Below are 12,093 nucleotides of genomic sequence, written 5' to 3'. Positions count from 1 at the left end.
GGTGAGACTGGCTTGTTCTATCGGATGCAGGTAAGCACTCTGCGAAGGACACCAAATTTTGTTATCTGGTGGCTAATGCAACTCTTCTGTTTCAAGCTGACACTTCGCTTGCAACAGGGAGCTGAAGGGGTGAAAGCAAACAAGGAATAAATGTGACTGTCTACTGCAATGGTGATGGGTCCGACAGAGGCCCCTATGGATCATTGGCACTACGCCACTTCTCGCTGCTCCCGCCATGTCAATCTCCAGAACCTTGGCTATCAGTATCGCAGCAACAAGAAGGCCTAGATAACACAAATTATCATCTTGGAGTGACTGAGGGACTTCGATGGGAGAATGGCAAACCGCAAGGTGCTGCTGATCCTGGACAACTGCAGTGCACACGTCCTGCTTGCTGATCTGTCGCAGCGAATCGCAATTCGCAACACGACAATCTACTATATTTCGCCCAACATGACGTCGAAGCTTCAGCCGTGCGACCAGGGTATCCTACGCAACCTCAAAGCCTACTAGGCGCAGCTTCTCCCGTATGCTCCTTCAGGATCTCGACAATGGTGTCGTTGAGCCGGCAAAGATAAACATCTTTCATGCTATCTAGGTGTCAGTCTCAACTTGGTCTAACGATGTCCGCATTGAGACCATCCATAACTGTTACCGGCATTGCAACATCCGGTCAGAACCAGCTGATGCTGCACCAGTCCTAGAGGAGCAGTGCCTTGACAATGAAGTCATGGTGGAGATGGAACATCAGATTAGACGCTTCAGGTATCCTATCGTGATGAACATCCGCAACCTGCTAGACTATCCTACCGAGCGGATCACATCATACATTCCAGACGTGGATGAAATCATTGAGGACCACCTCCCGACTCAGCCTGAGGACGAGCAGGAATCGCTGTCGTAGATGCTCAGAAAGCACTCGAGTTGCTTGAGACAATCTGGCTGCAACAGGATGGCGGCGCGCTGGGTTTTCTCAAGTCCGTACAGCAGATGAAGGACAGCGTTGGAGCAATCCGCACAAACCAAATCGCTCAGCCTGACATACTGTAACGGGGCACTACGACTTGAACTGCTTCAGTACAAGTCCATTTCGCACTGCCTCAGTTGCAAGTGGTGCCCTACATTATTTCACGTACACTAGTACGTGCAGAGGAAGACTTCTCTTTAAGGCAACTAACTTAAAGAGGGTTAAATGAAAACTGTATTAATATAAGTAAGTATCTCTTCTATCTATCTTGTAAATGCAAACCTAATTATAATCTAATACTAAACATGCAATTGAATACTTATCTGATCTTATCTGTATCTCTCTTTTGTTTATCTCTACAGCTGATTAGTCTGCGAAATAGATAAAATGGTCTATACCTATTTATGGATAAGAATTTTGAACATAACTACATAGAGTAATATCCTCCAAATATTCTCTACGTTTTAGATAATATATTAATTAACAGCCTTTAAGTGTTAATTTCATGTAACGATACACCCCGTTACACATACGAGATTTCTTCAGACGTGTTTAGTGCTTTCAATTATTTTACAGTATCTGATTTTTTTCATCAAGAAAAATTATATGAATAATAAATTTAAAAAAAGGGACCTCAAATTGCATTTAATAATTAAATTACAAAGGTTTATTAATCATTAAATGTGCTCGATTAACGACGAAGTTAAATGAATAATTTAAGAATCTTATTAATTAACTCGGGATTTTCTTAAGACAGGCTCTTCTGTTCATTTCATTTTTCTACTTCAAATGAAAGGTAAATTTTGTCTGGCTCAATCAAATGTGAAACATTCTCAACATCTAGAGCTTCAAGCAAAAATTCTACAGCATATCAGATTTTGCTCGTCACATAAATTCTAGCTGGGTATGTGAGCCAGCTTCGTGAAAGACGCATCATTTTTTCCCTGTCAAAACAACTATTTCTCTGCTTACAATTATTGGGTAAACTATTCCTACGAGGAAACAGCCTCGACTGTAACCAGTATGTAACATAGTCGCATGTTGAAAGAGAATTAACGCAAGACAAAGTTGTCAACACGCAAACACACAGAAGACAATCGCGATAATGCACATATATTGGATTGTTCATGCTTGAACTTTATATGGCGCAATAGTCCCGAGTCCGTAGGCTTACAATTCGTGCGATTGTAAGCTCGTTGGCTGCAGTGCGTCCTATATGTCGCAGCTGAGCCATAACATAGCAGGCTATCCTGACAAATACAAACACAGTTTCCTGTAAGCATTTTTTATTAAATATAAACAGTCCCGATCGTTAGCGCGAATGACTATTTTTTTGGTCAAAGCTAAACTTTATCGCCTATATTACCAGGCTTTGGCTTCATAAAAGAGAAATCTACGGGGACGCGAGCTGGAGTAAGGGACCTCGAATAATCCAAGTGAAATATAATGATAATATCTATAGGTTATGTAGTTTTACGCTAGAGTTGCCATATCGTGCGTCTGTCGTAAAGCCGTCAGCTGGAATAAGAACGAATCTTAGCAAATGTTTCTATCAATATAGAATGCACTGCACACCCCTCCCGACTAAACCGACTGAATGGGCCGCCAATCGAGCTCAGAGAGCGACCAAGTTTCACGCCAAATACGCACAAATCACGCGATCGGATATTCCGCCGCTTGCCGTATGTATCAATTGGTCGAGACTGGCGCCGACAGCTGTTCTCGATGATTGCTTTTTCCAAGAACGTCGGTGCAGAACCAAGACATGTGTGTGCATGACACGGGCAACTCGCGAGTTTTTTACATCTGACTCTTATGCGGCTAAAGGCACAGTGCCGCACAAGCTCAAAATAACGACTCCTACAGTTTGCCTTGTCACGTGATCAACCTCGTTTTGAATTGATAGTGGCAAGTAAGTGGACTGCTATTGATTCCGGCAAGAGGGTTACGCAAGACTTTGGTGCAGGGAACAATAGAGCTGTTTTTATCGAACCTTCAGCGCAGATTCCAGGAAAGTTGCGCTGGCGTGACGCTTCGGGCTCCGGAGGCTGGACAATGCAGGTCCACCGACGGTGGCTCAGATTCGTGCTGGTGGTACTGCTCATGAATTCACAGGCCAATGCACAGATTTTTGCAGTGCAAAGTCGCGATGGGGATCCAGAAACGGTCTTGAATTTTAAAGAGGATCTCAATAATGGACGTGTTCCAACGTTGGCGACGCAACGACCAGAACGGCCATGGTTGCTTGACCAGAATGCATCGTCGGACTCGTCGGAACCAGCAGAGCCCTCGACACCGACGCCCGAGGTTTTAAAACCAACCGACGCACCAAGTACACGGGCGCCTTTGACAAGTGCTTCCCCGGGAGTGAATAATAAGGACGTAGATGCTACCGACAAACCTTTACCTGTTAACAAACCCGTCGATCCTGCAAAGCGCGACGCCAATCGAGACAAAGCGACTGGTGTGGTAAAGCCAAAGGACGAGACCACGGAGGTTACGTTTACAAGGTCCCCACTTCTTCAACAGACAGCGCCTGTGTCCGACGCCATCCCCACGGCTGACAGCAATGCTAATTTTGACAAGCCAACCTCCAGTCCTCCAACTGAAGTTGAAATCAAGCCAGAGGAGTCGAAACCCGTGCCAAATGCACCACCGAAATCAATTTCTTTAAAAGTGAGGAAACAAATCATCGATCCCGAGTCTGGATCGGACGACGATGCCAGTGTAGGCTCTAAAAGTGATTTAAACGAGACCCAACAGACTTTGAAACCTCCTACGAAGAAGGATGCCAGTACGATTCAAGAGACTCTCGAATCAAATACAGTCGATTTAAAGACAAGTAAAACAAGTGACAAGACTACGAAACAAGACAATTTATCCGACAATGGTACGGATTCAAAGCAAGAAGCAGATACGTCGCGATCATCTTCGTCGTCTGGATCGCCGTCGGCCGCGGCGTCCGTATTAGCTGATGCAGCATCGAATGCCACGAGTACTGCATCAAATACGTTAATGCTTGGTTTAATGATGGCAGGCGCGATTGCGCTTGTGTTACTGGTCGCCCTCTTTGTATACAAGAAAACCAATCAACTGGTCCAAGACGACGACCCTGGTCTTGAAAGAGGACGTCACGATCACACTCAAGGCGTGGCTCAAGCGTCAACAGTGGCGGCAAATTATCATCAGAATCACAACATGTCGCCAACAGGGTTTAGTGACGACAATTACCCGCCAAATCCTGGCAATAGCCAATTCGATCAGGAGCCTTACGATCACGATGGAGGTCGACTTACGTACAATGATCCAAACCTCGACATGTTGACACCACGAAGCCAAATCGCTTTAGCGCATTCTCAAATGTCCTTGCCACCAATGGCGCAAACAAATTCTTCACACGGTACGAGTCAGTATTCGCAATACTCGTCCCAGTCGTCGTCGTTTTATGGTCAAAGTATGTATAGCTCTGGTCACTCGGGGAATCACTTTCAATCAAAGTATGACAGTCGACATCGAGAGGATCTTGCTTCCGAGGACGAGAGCGATTTTGGGGGCGATTCGATTCAAGATCTGTCGAATGGATGGCATGGAATGGGTCAAAAAGGGTCGAAAAAGACGACAAAGCGACCGGATTTGTCTTTGGACGAGTCGTTTTTTGAACCCAAAGACTCGCGATCGACGTCAGCAAGTGATTATCACGGCCAAACGCGCTTTCAAGCGTCCGGCCAGACAGAATACCGCATGTCCACGGCAGATGAGAGCAGATATATGGGCGACGAGAGTTTTGCGGCCACGAATAGTAATTACGACCAGAGCCACTACAATGGCGACCCGAGTTTTCAAAGCAGCGGCTTTAGCGAGTTTGAGGCATCTGGTGCACCCCGCCGACGAGGGGATAGTAGCAATCATGACGCGTCTTCGTTTTATCGGACCAAAGATTCTCGATTTACGGACGCTTCATACTATTGAGCGACTTACGAGTCCTGACCAATTTTAATGTCCCTCAAAAGTTTGTCCATGGTTGTGTGTAAACCTACGGATGTCTGTCAAAATGGAATTCAAATTAATTTATACTTTTGGCGATTGTATTCCTGTAAATTTGTATTTAAATTGCGAATTTTTCATTGTTCGTGAAAAACAAATTAATATATAGATTGAAAGGTTTTCTTTAAAAAAAATAAAAACAACCGACTGATGTGATGTACACCAAGTGCGTCCGATCTCGTTCCGCAGTGGCAGAGACATCCTCGCCCCTTGGCAGACCTTGCAACTCTTCTTTGGCTCGTTGTTACGCCTCGTGGGGCGCGTTTAGTACGCAAGTGCCAATTCTTTGCAACGTATTGCAAGATTCAGTATCAAACCGCCGAATCTCTCGTGTTGCCACGAGTAGATTTAATACCGAGAACATCACGCTAGAAGACGCGCCATGGCGGACGCGCAGGATGTCCAGACGCTCAAGATGCAAGGCACGTGACATCGTGTGGCCATTTAAAGCACACTCTCTTCCTTTGTGACAATATCGTGTGGTTTGTAGTGGTACGGAAACACGAGAATGACCCGGATCGTCGACGTTCGACTCATTTGCGATTAGAACCGCCACGTACGTGGCCATGTTGCAGTCCTTTTTCGTGCCATGATGCGACTTTAGACACTAATACGCGTTGTAACACGTAGAATCCGATGTCCGATTAGCGAGTTCTTTCCAACGGGCCCGCACATCAGGCGTTCATCGCCTTCTTCGCTCCAATACTAGCAGTATCGGGAGCTATGTACCACCGACAAAGGAGAACGATAGTACTCCTACCGGCAATAATGCGTCTAGCAGCAACGCGATTGTTGAAAACGACAAGCTTTATGACTCGAAAGAAATGCCTTCCGTGCCTGAATCGGTCAAAATAGACGATCATCTCGCTACTGACCAAGTCGAAGACGATCCAGTGCCTTTGTATCTCGAACACACATGGACCCACGTGGTGCTTAAAATGACGGCGTTTACCGAAGAAGATACCGTCACAAGCTTTACGTTTGATGAGAAAGGAGGCGGTATTGGCCAAACTTGTGAGAATATTGCAAGTATACCTGCCGATACACTCCTTGCAGAGACCGACCACGCACGTGTGCTGTATAGTCACGGGCGTTTCTATTTAGTCAATGGCGACCAAGCAAATGGGGACACGTTTGTGCGGTTAAGTCCCGTGGAAACCCAAGCAAATGACGAAAATATGGGCGATCGTATGCAATGGCCTCTCGAGCCTCACGTGGCATTTCGAGTTGGAAAATCGGATTTTCTTGTTACATCGTTTCACGAAGAATTGCCAAGTCTTACGGTCTCGGCATTAAGTGGCAAATTAGCTGGCACGGAGTTTGTGATTACACAAGAAGGTGCAGGAATTGGTCGATCTGCGGAGAATCAAATCCATACAAGTGATGGGGAACTCTCTCGAAAACATGCTGCAATTTGGTTTGATGAATTGACGAATCAATTTTATTTGATTGATTTAAACTCGACGAATGGGACATTTATGAAACTCGTGGGAAGTTATCAAGAACCCTATCGACTGGAAATTGGCGACGATTTACTCGTGGCACAAACGTGTTTAACTGTCAATCGGTTTGACTTTGGAGCGCATGCCGACATGGGCGCTCGTAAACATATGGAAGACGCGCATACGATTATTCAAGACTTGTGTATTGAACCATTAAGTCGTTTGGGATTGCATCCCCAGTCATTCTTTGCTGTCTATGACGGCCATGGCGGTGACGAAGCATCTTCGTTTTTGAGTGACGTGCTCCACCATAGCCTCATTACCGCGTTTTTCATGCACACGAGTGAATTGAAACCTTTACTAACAATGACAATTGAGGAATTGCAATCAATCATCATGAAGCGCTTGACCAATGCGTTTGAACGTACGGATGAAGAATTTTTAAGGACCTCGGATCGTCCGCAAGCTGGAAGCACGGCCACGACAGTCTTTGTGGCGGGCAAGTATCTCTTTGTGGCCAACGTTGGAGACTCGCGCACTGTCTTGAGTCGCAATGGCACAGCTGAACGACTTTCAAATGATCATAAACCCAGTCGAACGGACGAAGCGCAGCGGATTCGAGAGACTGGCGGCTTTGTGATTCACGGACGTATTATGGGCGAATTGGCCGTCTCGCGTGCCTTTGGCGACGCCCCTTTCAAGTCGTTTGATCTCGTCGAGCCTTTGGTCGATGACATTGACACGAAAGCACGGAACGAGTACAATTCGCAGGAATTACCGGTGAATCCCAACGATATTTTAAAAGGTCCATTAGTGATTCCGACGCCAGAGTTTACCGTCACGGAATTAACAGACGAGTGCGAGTTTGTGATGCTCGCAAGTGACGGATTGTATGATGTGTTGAAAGATCAAGAAGCTGTGGATTTTGTTCGTCGAAAACTTGTCGAATTGAAAGATGTGCAACGGGCTGTTGAGGTGTGTGAGTGAGTGGATTGTGCTAGATGATGCTTGTGGTGGATTAATGGCGCGATTCTCTCTCGTTTTTCTTTGTGTAGGCGCTTATTGAGTATGCCATTTTTCATCAGCGGTCGACCGATAATGTGACATGTGTCGTTGTGATGTTTAAAGAGGCGAAAGAAATAGTGTGGCAAAGTTCCTCGTAAACATGAGTCTGAGCGCTAAAAAAGAGGACAAAACATCAATATATAGGATAGGACGGGACAATTACTACTATTGAACGAAAAATTGCCGTATGGGTTTAAAAAGAGTAAAACCACATTTTAGGAAGAGAATTTCTAAACTCACTTCATGCAGTTTTTAGTCAATTTAATTTCTGAATTACAGCGTATCACATTGCATTACATAGATCAACGCCAAACTCTCCGTGCACGATCACCAACTGCGGCGTTATCTGACGGCTTTCCATTGACTTTTTTGCGCGGTTTAGAAAAGTTGGAACCGTCCTAGAACGAAGTGCAAGTAAAGATTTTTTTAAATACAAGAATGCTGGTATCCCATCATGACCCAGACCGTCCCGAAAATTCAAGTAAGCGAAGCCATAAGTGCTTGAACTATCCTTTCCAAGTCACTTTAAAGCAAAGAGCTTGGAAGTTGGAGATAGATAATGGTGCTCAAAACCATGACCTTGTGCATCTTAGTGCATATTCTTCCGTACGCAGGCTTGGGAATACGGCAAGTCAGCAGGTGGTTCGCTTCACAATGCTGTTGTCCCTTCTAGAACAATTTAATAATTGTCTCTCGTTCATCATGGCCAACTAATGAACGTCTTTGAGCGTTACAGGCGTGTGGATGTCGTACGAGTGAGTGCGATGGCCTCACTTGTGGTTCGGTCGTTAGCATGACTGCACAAGACCTCAGTGTGAATACCCAGCACATTGTGGAGTTAGATCCCGACGGCTGTGCACGAGCAAATGCAACATCGAAGGTCCGCTATTGTGACGTGGACATAGTTATTGACGGAAGTGCACAAGCACAGGCAGCGTCGAAGTTCAACCACTCGAATAAGTTAAGAGGTACGAAACAAGGATGCTTTCTTGAAAAGCAACATCCAAGAGAATTTGGAACGCCCGTCTATAAGAGAGAGTGCGAAAGTCCTTGCTCGACTGGAGAGTCGATCGTGAAGGATATCGCTGTGGTAGCGCAACCACAGCTAGAGGATGTTGGGGAGGATATTCACCAAATAATTTCTGAGAGAAGAAGTCCCCGGAAACCTGTGGTCTAAGGTTCCCAGGTACCTTTGGAAATAAGTTCCAAAGAAGAAACTGAGACAATCAATGTCTTAGTAAACAATGGATCAAGTGTAGGCGCTTATACACTTGATCTATTAGCGCCTCCGAAGTTAACTTCGGAGATAACTCGATTGCCAACGCTATAATCGAAACGGTTTTTGCTGATCTGCGTAGTAGTAAAGTCAAGCAGATCTGCCTACTTGTCACAGATGACGACAACGTGGCCAATATTCGGTCGGCAATCGTATTTCTTGAGAACGAACGGATTCTCAATAGCTCATCGATAAACGAAAGTGTCCTGAATGAGAAGATTCGGATTATACGTTTTACGTCCCGATCCTGGGAGTCTTTGAAAACAACCCATATGCATAAAGATTTAGTTGAATTTTAGGATGTCTTCCCTGAATCAGTACCGTGCGAGTTGCCTAACGACAAAGGCACTCGACACGAAATCGACCTTATCCCAGGTTCGAAATACTGTGGTATGAATCAATTGCCGTTGCGTCGTGAACAAGTAATAGCGATCGACAAATTCTTTGCCGAATGCTTAGCAGCGGGCCATGTGAGGGAATCAACTTTCCCACATAGCTCTACAACCTTCTGTGTGCGCAATGCAACAGGAGGTTGGCGGATAGTGCATGCATTCAATAAACTGAATACTGCAACTGTACCGGCTCAAACGCCGATACCACGAAAATATGTAATCATTGATGGCATGTCAAAGAGTACTATCTTTTCGTCAATGAATCTGCTGGATGGATTCTATCAGATCCTTGTGCGTGAACAAGATATTCCGCTCACAGCAGTAATCACCCCCAAGTAGTATGCTATGGGAGTGGCTAGTCATGCCACAGGGGTTTAGTAATGCCCCTGCGACATTTGACAAACGTGTAACCAATCTATTGAGATCGGGGCGGGATTTTGTACCGAGCTATTATGATGACGACTTCGTTCATAGCAGACCCATGAACGGAACGCCGGATGTTGAAGTTCATCGTATCCACGTCCGAAAGGTTCTTACCCTTATGCGTAAGCACAAGTTGCATGCAGAAATGTATATTCGCTGCAAGCGAAATACCTCTTCTTGGGTGCATCGTGGGTAAACACGGTGAATGCCGCGATTCAGAAAAAGATCAAGGCGATCACCGACTGGCTTGTACCAGTCGATGTAAGGGACTAAAACAGTTCCTCGTTTAGCGGCATTTTTGCACAAGTACTCACGTACTTGTGCTAAAATGACAGTATATCTTTCTTCTTTGTTGAAGAAAAAACGTAAAGTTGTCATGGAACCCTGATTGTCAGCTTTCCTTCGATGATATTAAGAAAAGCTGGATGCAATCGCCAATCCTGGCGATTGCAGACCGAGATCGACCTTTTCATGTCGTCCCTGACGCCAGCGATTTTGCATTCGGCTGTGCGTTAACGCAATATGTCACAGACGGCGCAGAGCGCGTCGTCTATTTTCAATCGCGTCAATTTCAACCAGCGAACGCAACTATTTAGTGTATGATAAGGAACTCCTTGCCATGAAATACGCACTGGCTAAGTTAGGGTCTACCTCTTGGAAGATAGACCGTTCATTGAATATACGGACCATGCGTCTTTACGCACGGCCATAAGCAGTCCACACCTCTCGCATAGAATGGCGAGATGGTTGTCTTCCTTTGCGGAGTATAACTTCTCCGTGGAGTATAAATCAAGACGACTAAGCGTTGTCGCTGATGCCCTTTCGCGCCGGCCCTATTTTGAGCTGGCTGCGCAACAGTGACCATAAGATCACTGTTGCAATAATAAGTGTTCCGATGTCAACATTAAATGACGACGTTAGAAGAGCTTAACATGAAGATAAGGCTCTTACAGGGTTGATGGATTACCTAAGAGATCCATCCCAACAATCCTTAGAAGGGTTGTCGAAGTTGTATCGATCCTCAACAGATAGATATACAACGCGCAACGGTTAATTGTATTGTTCAGCCATTGCTGGCGACACACCTCGTGTCATCATCCCTACCCATAATGATCTGCGATTACGCATCATGTATGAGTACCACGATGCACCAAAAAGTGGTCATCGTGGACGGGAGAAGACATTTCTCACGATAAGTTCCGACTTCTACTGGCCACGCCAGTATGTGTTCGTCCACAAGCACATACGTGCTTGAGAAGTTTGTCAACAAGAAACCCCAGTGCTTCATCCCGTGCCCAGTGCTTCATCCCGTGCTCCGTTACATCCTCTGCCTTTTCCGGCAGAGTGCTGGCAGTCCGTATCTATGAACTTCGTCCTCGGATTCTTTGAAGTCACCCATAAGAATAATGGTATTCTTGTTTTTGCTGAGCGTTTAAGCAAGATGGTACATCTTGCTGCCGTCCCGGAGTCGATCACAGCCAAAAGCTGTGCTCGTGGCTTTATTAAAACGATCTTTTACTTGATGGGTTACATTTTGAACTGGTCTCAGATCGAGACCCTCGATCCACGGCGGGATGAGCTCAAGCTTAAAATCTCCGTGCAAAATTTTCATTGCGAATTGTAGCATGAGAATTTCCAGATTCAGCATGAGAATCTGCAGTCGTGAACAAGTCACTACCATCCTCAATACCACTTTCTAATTAACACCCTGCGGCTGAGTTAGTGAGCATTACTGGTTTAAGCTATGCTCTATTATTGATTTTAGTACTACCGCAGCCGCAAACCTGTATAACTAGCCATTGAAGGAGATGGTAACAAAAATACGTTAAGAATGCAAAGGTAAAGGTGAAGTCGTAACAAGGTTTCCGTAGATGAACCTGCGGAAGGATCATTACCACACCTAAAAAACTTCCACGTGAACTGTGGCAAAACTTAGTTGGGAACAAATTAGGCGGCGACTGCAGACTTTATTGTTAGCGGTTGCTGCTAAATGCGTCCCATCATGGCGATCGTTTCGACCTCGGTTGGAATTAGTAGCTAACAGTGTTCAAATCACTTGGATCACATTTAAAAATGTCAACTTCTGATCATCCTGAAACAGATGGTCAGACGGACCGTGCAAACCGTATTCTCTAAGAGATACGTCTCGGACACGTCCACTCTTTTGACAGCTGGAGCGAGTTCTTGCCGATGTAGAATTTGCCATCAACAATTCAGCGCATGCTTCTACAAAGCATACACCATTTTTCGTGAATGGCTTACGACACCCTCGTATCCCTATGCTGTTTGAGAGTAACTCTTATTTAAGGGGGGAGGGACTCGCTCGAGCAAAGAAGCTTTAGCTCTTGCTCATGACTCATTAGCCCTAAGGTTCAATGCGAAGGATACGAATGTTGAGTTTACTAACATTGAAGTGGACAAACTCAGTAATAACAGTTATGCTTTTACTGACTTAGACAACGATGCTGAAAGACTCAGCATCGA

At 45.3% G+C, this 12,093-nt stretch overlaps 2 protein-coding genes across 2 annotated transcripts; both read left to right on the top strand.

Annotated features, from left to right (window-relative positions):
• Positions 1 to 3,022: 3,022 nt before the first annotated feature.
• On the top strand, positions 3,023 to 4,936 carry CCR75_006524 (uncharacterized protein; the record flags this gene model as incomplete). The annotated part of the gene is made up of 1 exon (XM_067964594.1): positions 3,023 to 4,936. The coding sequence occupies one exon, from the start codon at positions 3,023 to 3,025 to the stop codon at positions 4,934 to 4,936; it is 1,914 nt and encodes a 637-aa protein (XP_067819992.1).
• A 230-nt stretch (positions 4,937 to 5,166) lies between these two features.
• Positions 5,167 to 7,797, top strand: CCR75_003273 (uncharacterized protein; the record flags this gene model as incomplete). Its single annotated transcript, XM_067961370.1, has 4 exons — positions 5,167 to 5,437; positions 5,502 to 5,567; positions 5,642 to 7,428; positions 7,509 to 7,797. The coding sequence occupies 4 exons, from the start codon at positions 5,167 to 5,169 to the stop codon at positions 7,614 to 7,616; spliced, it is 2,232 nt and encodes a 743-aa protein (XP_067822206.1). The 3' UTR covers positions 7,617 to 7,797.
• Positions 7,798 to 12,093: the final 4,296 nt, after the last annotated feature.

This window comes from Bremia lactucae (assembly GCF_004359215.1).
Source record: "Bremia lactucae strain SF5 chromosome Unknown BlacSF5_NotPlaced_82_SHOA01000031.1_22454bp, whole genome shotgun sequence".
NCBI classification, from domain to species: domain Eukaryota; phylum Oomycota; class Peronosporomycetes; order Peronosporales; family Peronosporaceae; genus Bremia; species Bremia lactucae.
Note: the sequence above shows the minus strand (reverse complement) of the source record. Positions and strands in the feature narration are given on the sequence as shown.